Source organism: Tasmannia lanceolata, unplaced genomic scaffold (genome assembly GCF_043159265.1).
Source record: "Tasmannia lanceolata isolate RefF3 unplaced genomic scaffold, GAP_Taslan_0.1 ptg000011l, whole genome shotgun sequence".
Taxonomy (NCBI): Eukaryota; Viridiplantae; Streptophyta; class Magnoliopsida; order Canellales; family Winteraceae; genus Tasmannia; species Tasmannia lanceolata.
In genome coordinates, this window is record NW_027518688.1 from 26,292,981 (window position 1) to 26,310,564 (window position 17,584).

General features: G+C 39.6%; 1 protein-coding gene across 1 annotated transcript; it reads right to left on the reverse strand.

Annotated features, from left to right (window-relative positions):
- Positions 1 to 364: 364 nt before the first annotated feature.
- Positions 365 to 14,946, reverse strand: LOC143886819 (type II inositol polyphosphate 5-phosphatase 15-like). Its single transcript, XM_077390954.1, has 11 exons — positions 14,004 to 14,946; positions 11,841 to 12,093; positions 10,823 to 11,633; positions 10,341 to 10,465; positions 9,880 to 9,964; positions 3,826 to 3,991; positions 3,689 to 3,729; positions 3,318 to 3,582; positions 2,954 to 3,077; positions 2,513 to 2,873; positions 365 to 1,024 (listed from the first exon to the last, which is right to left on the reverse strand). Exons 1-11 carry the CDS (start codon positions 14,809 to 14,811, stop codon positions 671 to 673), a joined length of 3,393 nt encoding a protein of 1,130 aa, XP_077247069.1. The 5' UTR covers positions 14,812 to 14,946; the 3' UTR covers positions 365 to 670.
- Between the last annotated feature and the right edge of the window lie 2,638 nt (positions 14,947 to 17,584).

Consider the following 17,584-nt stretch of genomic DNA (forward strand, 5'->3'; position numbering starts at 1 on the left):
ACCGAAAATTCGGTTTCGGTTCGGGGGTCGAACCGAACCATTGCCACCCGTGGGAGTATAAATGTATAATACATACAACAAGGAAACGAATGCTTTGTGCAGTAAAAGCTCTAGAACTCGTATACATAAAAGCAACCAAGAACAGAACTAAAAATTAGGAGAGCATCTTCAGCTGTATGAATTGTGTTTGCATTAGTTTAATAAACCTTGAAAACCATTAATAGCACATGAACTGTGTTTGCTTTAGTTTAATAAACCTTGAAAACCATTAATAGCACACAAAATCAAAAGCTTCTCTCCAGGCTTAGTACTCGTACGCATAAATACCACCCACCAACTTGAATCTTGAAGTTAAAAGCGATCATAGCATGAATGATAGGAAAATACTCCCTCTTGCTGCTGTATTTGTTATACATCTGAATTATGATCTGTCTGAGAATATTACAATGTGTTTTAACTCAAAACTTGATTAAAGAATTACCTTTATAAAGAATTTGCATTAACGGATAAAATGATCAAACAATCTGAATTTGTTCCGAGAAACATAAATGGTGATGCGGCTCTGTGACGAGGGGTATTTACAGGGAGATGCTTGTGGGGTGCAATTCGAAGAAGCTTTTGCATTCTACAAATTGAAATATATGGAGTGACATATCTTCAGGGACTTTCTTCATGGAATATGCAAGTTATGCAAGTCATCAACCACGTCTGAGGAACTGCCAAGTTGTCGGAAATTCGACCTCTGGAGTTGGTTAGAATGGGCTCTTTTACTGTTGTTTTTTGAGTCGGAGCGTGTGGATTTGGATGAAAAACAGTGACACACGCTGATCCGATGCGTTCTGATCTCAGTTGAGAAAGAGCCTGTAATTTTAGCCATCAATACCACTTCCTTGTCTCTAGTATCCTCACACCACCAATTTTGTGGGATTCCATCGATGAACTCTTCTAGAGTATGGAACTCCTCGTGGCGTACCGAGACTTCTGCAATTTGGCCGGGTTTTATCACACCTGCTGCTGGATTAACCTGGTGATGATAGGCATACCAAAAAAGTTACAATTAGAAATAGGGAAATTAAAGAGACCCACATGAATAGCTTATAGAACACAGTCCCCTTCTCTAAAAACACTGTGCACCACCATTTAAAGGGTGTTGGAAAAAGTAATTAAGAAAAATCTGGAAGAAACCTTACATTTGATTTGTATCTTTTCAATCACCTGTCTTTTTATTTGTTTGTATCTTACTCATTTATCTATGTGTTTTTGTTTCCCTATAATCTATCTATAAGGTGTCTTTACATATTTCTAGACTTCGCATAGAAAGCTGTTGTGTCCATTGTGTTTCCTAGAAAGTTTCTCAGGTTTCCTTAGAAAATAATTATTACAGTTCTTATATCCTCGGAATCTTGTTTGCATTCCCTTTGTTTGTAGAAGCTTCTATTCATGTCTATAAATTGTGAAGCTTCCCAATGGATGTAATCAAGTAATCAAACGGATCGATTCAAAAATAAAAAAATAAAAAAAAAAGCAATCAAAGGGATCAGAGAACAATAGAATATCGAATTGCTCCTACAGAATTTTGTATCTTTCTCTTCTTTTTCCCCAACAGTAAAGTAAGCAGGCATGCCTGAAGAACTACAAAGAGAAATGGGAACATTCAAGGGACCCACATGAATAACTTTCGTAGTTATATAATATAGTTCTCTTCTCTAGCAACACTGTCTGTGCACCTTTATTGAAAGCGCCCAAGGGAATACGGAGTGGAATGACAAGGTAAACGAATGCTTGCTCACCGGATTTTGATGGTTGACTTACATGTTACCAAAATGGTGGATGTTTAGGGTTTTCAAGCAAACAAAAGATACGCAAGAAACAGACATCGAACGATTTTGAACCAAGGCAGTCAAAGAGTAGCAGATAATTGATGGTAAATGACATTAACTTTTTTTTTTTTGCTTCTTCCTTTGGTCCCAAGAGGAAATTATGGCTTTGTTAAAATTGATCAGATGCCATCAACCATATTCGAGTTCATAACTCTTCAAGTCAAATTGATATTACATTTTCTCTCGTTGCCCTGACATGTATATGCCCTAGAGCATATTTAACAGGAGAAATTATATGGCGAAATTATATGGCGGCCGACCGTGCACCAACAAGGGCGGGAAGCCCACCCTCGATATTTGATCCAACAGCAGCACCCTAAAAAGTCAAAAAAAGGGGCTGCTGTTGGATCAAACATCGAGGATGGGCTTCACGCCCTTCTTGTTGCACGGTTGGCCACCATATAAAAGCTCATTTAACAGATAATCTTGAAAACCTCCGGCAGGAGACAGTTAATCTGAGATTTAGAGACATTCTACTTGATGACTATACTGAAAATAAGTAAATAACTGACCATCTGAAGTTATACAATGAACAATCAACAAGCATGCAGAAATGCGTATGCGATGATATCCAGACTGAAATGAAGAAGCACTATGTACATCGTAAAAGAAAGCCCACTGGGAAATGTTACCTCAAGCCAGCGGGGAAAGCCAAAAGAACCTCGTGGACGATGCTCGGATGTAAACCCATCCTCCTTGATGGTTGATTGACCTTCACAAATGATTTCAAACATGGCTTTTTCCTTCCCACATTTATTAGTAATACGAAGAATTGAGGTGTCCTGGTTTTGAAGGATTATGTTGTTTGTGCTGATGATAGTTTCAGGAACATTGGTTAATTCTTTGAGCAAAGACCTGATTTTCTCATTTGATAATATTATTTCTCCAAACTCTTTTCTCCTTATTGATTCATCCACACGTGAAATATCAACACTGAATATGCACCTCACAGGCTTGTGGTCACTATCTGTCACATCCATGCAAGCTTCATACCTGATGAAAAGAGCTGTCAATTCTCATCACAGAAAAATGGCAACAGTTGACAAGAAAACAATACTGTCGAAGTAACTTACTGTGAAATTGAAGAAATTACAGGGCAATCTAATGTGCACTCAGCCATGGAATTAGAACGGCTATCACGAAATAATATCCTGTCACACCAGGCAGGAATCCGCTTCTTCTCGCCAGAATCATATCCTAGAAAATGGTAAACACAATTTTAGCTATAGGTGCTTTCAGGAAGAACCCAAGAAACTGAGACAAACTCAGAATAGCATTATTGCTATCCTTATGGGTATTAAATTATACAATTCATAAATTGTTTACCAGAAATCATTCACTAAAGAACCCTAGAGTTAGATTTAATTTTAAACAAGCCTGCCAAGTGCCAACATAGTTCATCTAGAAAAAAAAGGGCACCGTATTCGTGGAGCATACCTGCCAAACCTGCTTGGTGCCTTTCAAACTTGTACGTAGGAGGGAACTTTATGACCCCTTCACGCATCCCTTGAAAGACTTTACCAGCTTTCATTTCTGATCTGAGCTGATCTCTTTCTCTAAGCCAGTCAAAGCATCTTTGAGAAACAAAGTCTCTTGCTTCATCATAAGAAATCCCATGAAGCCGATAATTGAAATCACCCAGAAATACAACCATGTCTGCCTCAGCTAACTCAGGCCTTCCATCATCATGGATCCCTACAGCCTGGAGTGACAACAATACCATATTGTTTTGCTTATAATCTCGAGTGGATAGAAAAAATAGGAAAATTTAAGAGTGAAGAGTCAGATATCTAATAACAACAACATACATTGGCACCACGAAGCAATTGAACGGCAGATGAAGCGCCACCTGTCAGAGGTCCAATAGAATGGCATAAGAATAAACTAGCCAAAAAAAAAGTGAAGGGCAAAAAAGAGCAAAACAAGAACAGTTAACACAATATACCGGATGCAACATTTAGTCCACCAGATGGTCGGCTGAAACCCATTGTTCGATAAACATGATCAAAGTCAGAATTCCGTCGATTGACAGCTTCCAAATGTGCAGCAAAATGACAATTTACAAAGCACACCAATCGATCATATACTCTGATCCTCAAACCTACAGCCCCCTGCTTGGACAATGTTTAGCCCCATCAATCATATTAACCAATAAAGAGAGCATAACGATAAAGAAAAATATACAGAGGCATGGAAAGGGTTCTCTTTAATGAGGTTAAAGCCTAAGGCTACAACATTACTTCAGACAGAAGGTTACAAATGCAAAGAAAGAGCTGTATAATGTAAAGCTTATGCATTATAATATAAACTAACATATTATTTCTAAATTAAAATAAAGCTTAAGATATCAACAAGAGAAAGGAATTTCATTTTGTTTTCTTCTAAAATCATATCCAGTATCATCAATGATTGGAAAAAAAATGACCAAATTCCATACAGATTGTCAAGTAACCATGGGATAGAAACTTGGATTACATTGTTAAGACGTCAATATATTTTTAAATACAATATTCTAAAGCCAAGCCCTCCTACATTTTAGAAGGGCAATAAAAAGAATAAAACCCTATGTTATAGCTATCATAGATTGTATGACTGTAGTGCCTCCAAAACTAAAAGACATCTTCCAACTTCTCCACTCTCAGTATGTAATGTTCCTTTTTAGGAACATTGATCAAGTATTATGGATCAAATGGAAACACAGGGATTGGGTCGTGTGGGACCACTCAGTGGGCCGAAGATCAGACAAAGGTACAAGGTTTGAGCCGTGTGGGGCCCCTTTTGTGTGTTTGGGCATCATCCGTGGGGCCGGATCGTGTGGAGGTGGTCCACTTGTGGGGCATATGGAGTGGGAGACCCTCTCTAGAATACGGGCCAAGGTGCCATCTAGTGTTAAAGAGGCTATGTCATGGGCCATGTTTTGAACTATTTATGCTTCCGTGCTGAAATGATAGGGGCACCCCTTTTTGTTGTCCATTGGGGGCAAAGGCCCCTCTTGTGGTTGCTTTCAAGAGGGCATTAAATTGGTAGAGGCACTCCATATGTTTTGGGTAGGTGTAATTGGGGAGTTATAAGTGCCTTGTGGTGAAGGGAGAAGGGATTATGCATGTTTTTATCTTTCCTTTGTAACCAAGAACACCCTACGACTAGTGAAGTCGTGTGTTAGCAAGAGGAATGAACAGTGCGTTCTACTTCCTCTAGCAATTGGTGCAGTGAGCACCCTTCCTCCTTGTGGCAGTGTGCACTTGGAGCATATCCTTTCCATCACCACTTTAAGTGGTTACCTCTTCCATCCCACCAAATTCCATGATGGAGCTAGCAAACTTCTCCATCTCAAGATCTAATGTTTCCCTTTTTGTTGCTCTTCACTTTTGTAATTGACGAATTTGGACCTCTCCAGTCATCATCTTAAGGAAGCTATAGCTGTATTTTCTTTGTAATGCCATGTTTGGTGGGTTGAATTAAAGGGAAATGCAAAACAGTCCTCTATATAATCACTTATTGAAAGTGTTTGATGAAATGTCTGAGTGAATTGTCATGCATTTTATGTGTTAACAAGCTTGGGAGAAAGGCCATAGAATCTTAGTTTTTTTGGGGTCATTACAGTGGTATCAAAGCATCATCCTGCCAGCCTTGGTGCCCAAGGGAACTCAGAAATGCGCTGCGAGAAAATTGGTCCACGTTTGGACAGCTTTTAGTTGCTTGATTGCTCCATCCATTACGCCCCCTAGGTGTTTGAGGAAATTCCCAAGTGAAGGTAACAGTTCTGGGCAGTTTAGAACTGCAGAAATACTCTTGCAACGACGCCCACCAACTGTTTGAGGAAAGGCCCAAGAGCAAACATGTTCTGGTCAGTTTTTGGGCTGCAAAAAGGCCTTGCAAATGCCGCCTCCTAAGTGTTTGAAGAATTGCTCGAGTGACATTACCCAATTGTGAGTTGTCGTGACATTCCATCATTGGCACCACCAACTGTTTGAGGAAAAGCCTAACAGAAATACACGATTCTGGACTATTTTGGGCTGCAGAAATGCCCAGCCAAGGACGCCCTCTGTATGTTTGATGAAATGCTTCAGTAAGCCTGCCATCTGTTAGATCAAAAGCATCTAGTTGTGAGTTTTAACACCCTCAGGTGTTTGAGGAAAGGCCCGGTGCAAGACGCATTGTGGATGACTTTGGGCTGCAGAAAGACTTTGCCAACGAGACCCCTAGCTGTTTGATGAAATGCTCAAGAGAGAAATGTCTACGCAAACAATATTTTAAGGGACCTGCACAACCAGTTCTTGTTGGGTAATTTGTGAGGCATCAAGCGCTAGATCTTGAAGCAATGATTGTGGGGTGTGGATCCTACAAATGTGAGTGTTGTGCAAGAATTCCCACAAAGGAGTAGCAAGGTCTTCTAATCTGCATACCAACTATTTGTTGTGTGGCGTATGAGGGACTGCATACCAACTATTTGTTGCGTGGTTTGTGAGAAAACTACAGCTATTAGATTGACTACCTTCGCCTAAGTGGACTCATTCGGAAAGACCTCATGGAGTCAACACAGAGGTGGTCTAGGGACAATGATTTAGAGGAGCGGTTGGTAGCATGCTTCGCCGCTGCTATCGACACTCGCTTTGCCCGCCTTGAAAGCACCATACTTGAGGCTTTGGAGCGGTTGTCAACTCACTCTAGTAGGGGTGACAATTTCGGGGCAGTGACCAAGTCCCTTAATTTGGAGAGGGCCATTTCTACTCCTCTTAATATAGATACACCAACCCTCCATCCACACATGCCAATGGCTCGAAAGGATACTACGACATCGGTCGAGAGCGAAGCGAGTGCGATGGTGACTTGCACTCCTAGACCAACACCACCACTACTAACTTGCATGACGACACCAACACCACCGTTAACACAGCATACGCTAGTGTATATTGATATGATTGGGGCTGATTCAAAGACCAAGTGTGAAGTGGTTGTTGATGATCACAGTGATAGTAGGGGTGATGCTACAAACGAGGGACTAAGCGTTCAAGTGCATATCATTGATGTTCCTCCGTATAAAGAGGAAGCAATCAAGGTACGTGATTTATTACAAGAGTCTGTGGCCCATGATGGGGATGTTTCTTGGCACATCGCGCACTCATTGACCCTCACATTGGCATGGGCACATGTGATCATGCCGTATAGAGGAGATCAATTCGTAATTGTCCCCTATCTTGTGGAACCGACATGGGACCCCAACATCAATCCAAAGGGCTGTCGTCGCTATTTTCTCCATTCTCATGGGCAACTTCAAGCACATGATCCCAACGTACCACCCAGGTTCCCATTCGATCGCGGGCGTCACAATGACATAGTAGTATCATTTCTTTTCCAATTGCTTGGGGGCAAGCAATTCGGGAAGGGGAGATTTGTAATGTTCCTTTTTAGGAACATTGATCAAGTATTATGGATCAAATGGAAACACAGGGATTGGGTCGTGTGGGACCACTCAGTGGGCCGAAGATCAGACAAAGGTACAAGGTTTGAGCCGTGTGGGGCCCCTTTTGTGTGTTTGGGCATCATCCGTGGGGCCGGATCGTGTGGAGGTGGTCCACTTGTGGGGCATATGGAGTGGGAGACCCTCTCTAGAATACGGGCCAAGGTGCCATCTAGTGTTAAAGAGGCTATGTCATGGGCCATGTTTTGAACTATTTATGCTTCCGTGCTGAAATGATAGGGGCACCCCTTTTTGTTGTCCATTGGGGGCAAAGGCCCCTCTTGTGGTTGCTTTCAAGAGGGCATTAAATTGGTAGAGGCACTCCATATGTTTTGGGTAGGTGTAATTGGGGAGTTATAAGTGCCTTGTGGTGAAGGGAGAAGGGATTATGCATGTTTTTATCTTTCCTTTGTAACCAAGAACACCCTACGACTAGTGAAGTCGTGTGTTAGCAAGAGGAATGAACAGTGCGTTCTACTTCCTCTAGCAATTGGTGCAGTGAGCACCCTTCCTCCTTGTGGCAGTGTGCACTTGGAGCATATCCTTTCCATCACCACTTTAAGTGGTTACCTCTTCCATCCCACCAAATTCCATGATGGAGCTAGCAAACTTCTCCATCTCAAGATCTAATGTTTCCCTTTTTGTTGCTCTTCACTTTTGTAATTGACGAATTTGGACCTCTCCAGTCATCATCTTAAGGAAGCTATAGCTGTATTTTCTTTGTAATGCCATGTTTGGTGGGTTGAATTAAAGGGAAATGCAAAACAGTCCTCTATATAATCACTTATTGAAAGTGTTTGATGAAATGTCTGAGTGAATTGTCATGCATTTTATGTGTTAACAAGCTTGGGAGAAAGGCCATAGAATCTTAGTTTTTTTGGGGTCATTACAGTATCTCCATCCTCACATCCATTCTCAAACATCTCAAAAAAAAGAAGAAAATATCTCAATCCATGTCTCCATCTCCCTCCCCCCTCTCGCTAAAATTAGAAAGTTCATTACCGGTGCAAAGAAAGGTACTGTACTTAGTTTTTTTTATTTATTACTTATTTTCAAATGGAGAAAGATAGTAGTATATTTTTTTGTTCGCAATTATTTTCTTATTTTCTTTCATTTCTCACTTTTCTTTTTTGTTTTTGTGGCGGATGAAGAAAACCAGCAATGACACCATTGCACGGCTATAGACAACCACCACTATCACATCGCTGCCTCTACGACTATCTCGCGTGTGCATGCATCGCCGTGCATGCCTTTTTACTAGTTATTATTATCTCAACCTTAAAGAAGGGGTGCTGGACGTAAGAGACTTCAGGCTCATAAGTAGCAAATGTAAGGTTGTTGTAAATGTTGGGCCTCTAAAAGGATCTGAGTACCATAGATTCTCAGATTTATTGGAAGAGATAGAACAAGTTATAACCTTGGGGAGGGTAGATAGGAGGTTGTGGTTCTGAGATAATCATAGTTTTCTTTTCTTGGTCAGATCTTTCTTTCATTGACTGGGAACATTGTTTCCTTGTGCGAAGGTGTGGATTCACCCATCGTTTCAAGAGTAGAAGCATTTTTCTAGATGGGAACAGGAGACAAGATTCTAAGTTTCTCATGTATGATCATCTCTGACATTGAAATATCAGGGTAATAAATATGTGATTCACGTGTAAGAAAGGTAGAAGAGTCAATTGACCACCTTTTCAGATGTATCTTGATAGTTTGATGAGTTTATGTACAATGACAAAGGCTAGGATAGGTAATAACCTTCCTTGGAGAGTAAGATGAAGATGACCGTCTTTTTAAAAGGTAGTTCATGTGAAACCATGGTTTTAAATTTCCACCGAAACCAACGAAACGATTGAAATGTTTCCATTTCCATCCCCACCGAACCTCATACAAAAACCAAAATGCATATTGCAACCAAAATCGTGAGTGTATTCGTGGTATACTATATCAATATGTATTACATAATTTTATTTATATTAATTGCATGTGAAATGTGGTGTAATTATTATGTATAAATATTTATATGATTTACATGTAAAATACAATACGTACTGAACTCTGAGACATGCATGACAACTCTTGTTACTAGGTGTCCGTTGTCTTGTGTATGTGATGTTTTCTAAGCGTGTATTTGTGCTTATATTCTAATATTTCCTGAAGTTTCATATTAGAATTCTATCATTTGTACATGTTTCCATATTTTTCCATGATTTGTTAGGATTTCCAACCAAAACTTCCGTTTCCGTTGCGAACAAATTTGAAGCTTGTTGCCCTAAAATGGGGTGGGGATACACTATGTCATAAAAAAAAAATGAGACTTAAAACCTTAGCATGAAGCTTGTAAGGAACATACTGGACAGGCAGAAGAAGGATCCTAGCAAAGAAGCAGGACCATGTCATTGAAATATGTTGTATTGTTCTGAATAAAAATCTGAATCATGTTGGAGTCATAGCTATGCCATGACTGCTTTCATAATGAAGCCAAAGTAAGCAAAAGCGTGCTCAAATACAGGCAACATGGATTATGAAGATAAGCATACATACCTTGTTACCAATTGCACGTCCAAACCCACAAGGTACTGCTGCAGCATCTACATCCCCAATATTTGGTCTAAGATTTTTTCTGGCCCTGGAAAAAACAACCAAGCCATTAAAACCTGAATTGAGGCATTTTGCAAGGATAGAAACCCCAAGAATGACAAGAAAATCCGAAGTTCAGCTTATTAATGGACCGTGATGTGGTGATTGTTGTTGCACATCCCCTCAAAAAAACAAAAAAGAGGCATCTTGCTTGGCATTGTACACAGGCCCTCTATGACATGAACAGTTTTGTATGTTTGTGGATGGGTTTTATCTTATGATATCAATTAAGGTGCCTCTGTTTTATGCCTTTGATGAGATGTCTCACCACAATAACCACGCTATGCATGCATTTGCAGGTTTCCTGGCAATAGAAAGTACAATTGAAATCTTCTTGATGCTATCAGCCTGCTAAGAATGCTCACCATACACCTATAAGCAACCCTGCTAGCTGTCTAGATCCCACACGTTCAAAAGTTGTTCCTTCATCTAAGGTCCTTCCTATTGCATCCAGCCACCACTGCCCATTAGCACTCCCCTCGAGTCCTACCTACAATAGGTATAACAGTCATAAATGCAACCATTTCACAAAACAATAAAAAAGGCCTAACATTAGCACATAAAATGGAAATATATACATCATTCAAAAAATAAATGGAAATATATACATATTATATGTGTAAATATATTTGGAAATTCTGAGACATTAACTGTATTAGATGCAAACACATAGGATAAACACCGACCTGAGTATGCTGATAGCAGATGTAATATGCCAACCAACAGTTTAGAAAATTGTGATTGTATAGCTGTCTTATATAAAATATCAAGAATTCTGTGCCAAAAAAATGGCTCATTATCAGATTTTAGACAGACATCATATGAGTTCACTAAAAGAGTTTCTTACTGTTTCTTTTGCTGCCGCCATCGCCAGAAAACCCGCACCCATTTCCACTTCTTGCAACCCAGCTACGACGATGCCAACCTCTGATGCTGCAGATCCCAGCCATGATATAAGCGAGTCAGGTGAGGCTCTTTCTTGTCCAACATTCCAAGTGCCCACCAATATCTTCAGATTTTCTAGTTTTGTGTACAGAAGCTCTTTGTTGGTCAACTCCGACCGCAATATATGGTCAAGAGGTCCTGGAGATGTGATGTTCCAACCACGTATGCCTCCATGATTAGCCAATGTGAAAACATAACCACCCCCGACAGCCATCTTTACAACTGGAGAGTTGTGAGCAACCCATACTCCAAGCAGATTACCCTCAAGATCCAATACCTGGATAGTGCCGCTTGAATAGCCTACACACAATCGTGTCCCAAATGTACAAAAACATAGAACAGAAAAAGAATGATGATGAAACTCTTGCAATCTATTGCCATTTCCATCCCATTGCACAAGTGAGCCATTTGCACATCCAAACCAAATCATTCCATCTACTGTTATGATCAGTGCTTCCGTTCTCCTATTATCTTCTCCAAAAGCGGACTTGGCTGCAACTCGACGAACAGCATCAGCTGCTCCCATGAGAGCATTACGAGATCGTTGAAAGAAACTAATGGGACCATGAGATTTTTCTTTCTTTGATGTGGAAACAAACTTAACCTTCATCTCATCCTCTACAGAAGGATCCTGCAATGATGAGATGTCTATGCGATTCTCAACCTGACCGTCTATACCAAATACCTTCAGAAGTTCCTTGGTACGAGCATCCCTGTTGAATATCACCAGGTTCTAGATTTTATTAGGATGATGCAGATGAAAGTTAAGACAAAATAAATTAATTAATAAATAAAATGAAACCAGGGGGAGTTACTTGAAAAGAAACAATCTCTCATTAGGACGATAGTAATGTTCTTCTTCCTAGAATGTAACATGTGAATCTATCTTAGAGAGGAAAACCAATGAACTGAAGACATACCATAGAGCAAAGGACAGGTAGCCGCCACTCCACACTTTCGCTCTAGAGTTATCAGATACCAAATATCTTACATCTACAGGAGGTAAGGAACACACACCACCTACAGTGACTTGGGTTCTAAGATCAATATACGACCTCTCCACTAATAATGCAGCCATGTGTCTTTCATCAGTCGTTAAGGAAAGAGATTTCTCCACCGACTCCCAAGGCCAGATCTTAATAACACCTCCTTCAGCACCTGACCATATATCACCTGGATTCCACGAGTATCAGAAAGGGAAAAAAGGGTGAAAAATAAATTGCTTGAAATGAAATAGTTATCCTTCAAGTCAAATGAAGTTTGTAGTACGAACATAAATTTAAGCCACAGAAAAGACAATAAAATCAATGAGATGCACAACAAAAACATATTTTCAAAAAAAAGAAAACACAAGCAACCAAGAAAGAAAGGAACAGAAGGTAGCTGCTGTATACAGGTGTTAAATAAGTGCACATTTTATGTATACAATGCAGATTTACAAAATTCCAAGGTATTTTGCAACTCCATAATATCAAATCTTCTAAAAAATTTGAATACATATGATATTGAATTAATAAATAGCAATATAAGTGTAAGATCTCTTGCCAAAATGAAATTCATAAAAAACCATAGCACAGTTGCCAGAACTGGAGGTGAGGACGGGTCCCAACAAAAGTTTCCGATATCTAAAAAATTTTCTTTCTTTTCTTTTCTATAAGAATTAGGTTCGGGGTACGAGTCGTCATTATTTTTAAGTTTTTTTTTTTGTGGTGGTGGCAAGGATTGAATTTTCGGTTTCGGTTCTGGCAAGGATTGAATTTTCGGTTTCGGTTCTGGCCACAACCGAAAATGAAATTTCGGTGGCAATTTCGGTTTTGGTTTTAAATTTCGGTTCCGCTCGAAATTTCGGTATTTTGGTCGAAATTTAAAACCATGTGGTGGTGGGGGGTACATGATTGAATCTATAACACTTACAATATCATAAAGTAGATGAATGGTAACAATTATATATGTATTATTATGCTTAATTGCTTGGGTCTTACCTTCTATCCTAAATTCTTAAAATTTTAAGGTTAAATTAATATTATCAAATCATTCAAACCCTAAATAACATTCTCATGAAATTCTTCATTCATAGAAACCAATATAATTGTTTGACATGATAATTTGAGTTTGTTGCCTGCATATGCAAATGCATACATGAAATATTTAAAAACAAAGCACATTCTATTCCAACTTCAATGTCCAAAAAACAACTATAAATCCTCATATCAACACTCGAGTGTCGCGAAAGATGAGTAAACATTTCCTCAGTTTCAATTAGGATTGTTCACTGGATTCCGACATGCGGTGCTTAATTCCACATACGACTGGGCCAATGCCCTTTGAAAAATGATTTCTTTCAGCCAATACAGTGAATCAAAAGAAAATCAAGAAGAAAACTTCCAGAATATCTGATTTTCTTGATGCCCCTCCTGATCCTCCCAAATATAGTCTATAAACAACTCTAACAAAAGATAATTCAAACTAAAAGAAACGGTATGACTTCATAATTCTTCGAAGTTAAATTTCATATGCCAGAATCACACAACACCAATGAATATGGAATTGTACGAACTCTGAATTTATATCCCATAATCATAGTTAAAAAAAAATTAAAAAGATAATCAAATTTTAATTCCATATCGTACGTCTTCATAATTCTTCAAATTCTAATTTCATATGCCGGAATCACATAACACCGGTGAATATGAATTTCTACTAGCTCTCAATTTAAATTAAAGAGCGAAACAAATTCTAATTTCATATGGTATGAATTCATAATTCTTCAAATTCTAATTTCATAATTTCATATGGTATGGTCTCATAACTCTTCAAATTATAATTTCATATGCCAGAATCACATAACACCGGTGAATATGAAATAATACTAGCTGTCAATTTAAATTAAAGAGCGAAACAAATTCTAATTTCATATGGTATGAATTCATAATTATTCAAATTCTAATTTCATATGCCGGAATCACATAACACCGATGAATATAAAATTTTACTAACTCTCAATTTATACTCAAGAATCATATTTAAAAAAAAATTACAGAGAAATATAGACATATATAGAGAGAGAAAGGGATTGCGCTTACCATAAGCAGTCATCACAATAGAAAGAACTGGACCACGGTGAGCATGCCACGTAAGCCCTTCCCTGAAAGAATTACCATCAAGATCCTGCTCCATTTTCCAAGACCTAATCCTTCCATCCCTATGCCCGCTCCAAATCAACCTATTCGCAAGATCAGCGATCAAACACAAAGTCGGCGAGATATGACACGACTCGTGAAAAGGCGCGGCCTCCTCATCTCCTCTCAACCTCTTAGATCTCTCATCGCTCGGCTTTAAAGCATCTGAAAAATTCCAAAACCTAAGTCCAGACTCTTTCCCCGCCCAGATCTGACTCTCCGTACAAACAAGATTCCTAAGAAAAACTCCAGCCTGAGATTCTCTCAACGGATGAGGCCGTAATTCAATCGCCGGCGGCCGGCCAGGATGAACGGCGGCGCGAATCGGAACCTTGAAAATTCCTTTTCCGCCACCGGATCCGATGAATTCCGGCAAGATCTTGAGATCTTCGAAATTTTCCGAGGGCTTTCGATCTAAAAATTGGCTCATGAACTCGTGACGCTCGCTGGAAGGGATTGAGAGGGAATTTGAATTGGAATTGGAATTCGATTCCTCTTCAGAAGAAGAACTATAGAGAGGATCGATGTTTCTAGGGATTCTACCTTCGTCTAAGCTATGTTTTCTCATCGTGCTTCTTTTTCTTCTCATGCTCGTGTCGTGTGAAGTTACTCCGAGCTGTTGACTGTAGGAATGCATTTTCCGGCGAGGTGCGGTGGTGCTCAGGCCGGCTAAGAAATCTCCATCGTCTTCTTCGACTCGTTCTTCCTCCATTTTTTCTCTCTCTGCAACTCTCTCTGTTTCTCTCTGAGAAACGTTTTGGTGTTTGGGGGATGAGGGGGTGTTTTTTGTTACGGACACTCCGGCGAATGTTAAGAGAGTTTGCGGACGGGGTTGGAAGCATTGAGACACGTCGGATAATATTAATAGTCTCCGGTCAAAATTCGATCCTATATTGTCGACGGGAGTGGGGCCCACACAACTACTTTTGATATTAACAGCCAACATGATCTGGATCGTTCATTTAGTTGGGGCCCACCGCCCAAGTATATTTGCATTTTGACTGCATGATCTGGACCCTTCATTTTATGGCCTCTCTGTAAAATTTTCTCATATGGAAAGCATCAATAAAAAATTGAGCAAGGTGGGTCTACCACGTTATTTGGTGGGGTCCATCAGAACAAAATTGCCAAGGGCTTCCAAATGGACGATTGAGACTTGAGAGAAACAAACGTACACATGATATAATCCGAACGAAGGGCCCGGATCATTCCAAAATAATATGGGTGGGTCCCGGGCCACTTTTAAGATGTATTTAAGTTGAACTTGTCTTTGTCATTGTATGTTTTTTTGTTGGGTTTCTTTCTCCAGTCATGGAGACACAAACTAGGGTTAGGGTTTTTGGGAAAAATGGTGTTCCTTGTTAGGTAGTGTTTGGCTGGATTTTAGGTGAAGATGAGTAATTTTTGACACGTATATTCATATTTGGAAGAGGAAGTCGTACGAAGACCATTATGCATGACTGGCCATCTAGAGGTTTCCATGGATTCGGACAGTCCCATGGAGGATTTTGGGCATAGAAGCTGGGTCTGAACGGTGTCCTATATGCTAAGGTCCAAAACTATTTAGGATCGTGATCAGATTAGAGCGTCCAAGATCCGAATGGAGTATCCTAATTAGGGCTGCAACTCGGGTCGGGCGGGTTTTGAAGAACCCTACCCGACCCAAGAAATATCTCGGGTCGGATTTATTTTTTCTGTAAAACCCACGATTCCCAAACCTGGCCCTACCCATAATAATTCTCGGGTCGGATTTTTCACGTTAACATGGCTCTATAGGTGATCTTGTTGTATCTTTGTCCTTTGAAAAGCCTCTTGGGAGCCTGCCGATAAGTGAGAAGACACAAGTTGAAAGTTCAAATAGAAATTCCTCATATCTACTACTAAGTGAAGACACTAAAGTTCAAATAGAAATACTTCAGATTTGAGAATTTCACTAAAAGGCATCAAACCAAGAAACTATAATAAGAAAAAATTAAAATTAACATGGCTGACAGAGATATTAAAAGGACACAAACTAAACAGAAAATGTCATGAAATGGTAAATAAGAGATTTTATCCAAATACGTAAGAGAACTTAAGAAAGTCACGGTGCGCCTATATGAGTCGGGTCGGGTTTTGGGTTTTTTTTCTTTAAACCCGACCCTGCCCAAGATTGAGTAAAGGCAATTTGACGAAAACTGGAGGCGGCTGTTTTTCCTTTCCGTGGCTCAGATTCCAAATGAACTTACTCGTAATTGCTAAACAACCAATTAATCCAAAAGCTTAAGCCGTTAGAGTTGGTGTTATGTAATCATTTATACTTCGACACTCTCCCTCACGTGTAGCCCTTCTTTTTTGTAGAGTTGGTGTTATTTAATCATTTATACTTCGACACTCTCCCTCACGTGTATCCCCTCTTTTTTGTTGGGTTGGTCCTACACGCGACACATGTGGTCCCTCTTTTGGGTTGGGAGTTGGTTGAGTTTTGAACCCAATACCCGCTGTGAAGCAATAGCTTTGATACCATGTGAAACAACCAATTACTCCGAAAGCTTAAGCTGTTAGAGTTTGTGTTATTTAATCATTTATACTTCAACATTAATCTACCCTATCCCCACCCCTTCTTAGAACTTTGTAGCATTGTCTTATTAATTTTTGATACTTTGATTTTACAATTCATAAGTTCAAAAGAAAAGTTTTTTCGGGTATACCCAATCGTAATGAAGATAAACAAATGAAAATATTTGAGGGCTAATGAGAATCATGATAGCTGGTTGAGAATTGTACCTACCAATGGAAAGTTGTAAACTCTTGAGTACAAGATCGCATGTATAGTTCACAATGCAAAATACCTACCAAAAAAATGCTTACACTGTTAAAGCCATTTGTTCCTATCAGAATAATCCCGGGTGGTAGGTAGATGGTAACTCAGTCTGGAGCCATTAAAGAACCATGACAGCTAGCTGTTTGGGAAATGTATGAGAGATTGTTTAAATTTGGAACACGTAGAGGGCTGTGCGTAACAAAACTTGGAGGCTGTCAGGGTAAGTCCGTAAGTACATTGAAAGAGGAGTTTGGGCCCTTCCTCTCAAGTCCTTTCCTAGTGGATTTTAGCCCATAAGTCCACAACAAGTCTTATCTTGTACAAGAAGTCCTTCTCTAGAAAAATCCATCGCCTTCTTGGTGGTGGGTGTCATCAGTAACAAAAACCATACCCATTTAACCCTGTCAAGTGTCAACATCTAGAAACCATAGCCATGTAACCCTGTCTAATCAGAAGAGCTTTTTGCGCTCAATCATTCCAACTTGATCATTCACAGGCCCTTTGTCAATGAGCCCGATTTGGACTGGGCTACATACAAACGGAGCTTTTACTCAAAAGAGGTCCGAGTCCAACCCGGCACAACTAATATAATGTAAATTAATTTGGATCGAATAAGTTTATCAGTTAGGTCTAGGACTGTCAACGGAATCCGGTCATACAGAGCATATGACCCCTCGCTGGC

Excerpts from the sequence above, each read along its gene's own strand:
- LOC143886819 (XM_077390954.1), bottom strand. The coding sequence starts at position 14,811 with ATGGAGGAAGAACGAGTCGAAGAAGACGATGGAGATTTCTTAGCCGGC. Across the intron at positions 11,634-11,840 it reads TACCTGTCCTTTGCTCTATG|GGATGCTCGTACCAAGGAAC; the intron begins GTATGTCTTCAG and ends GATATTCAACAG. Across the intron at positions 2,874-2,953 it reads GTAATTTCTTCAATTTCACA|GTATGAAGCTTGCATGGATG; the intron begins GTAAGTTACTTC and ends TCTTTTCATCAG.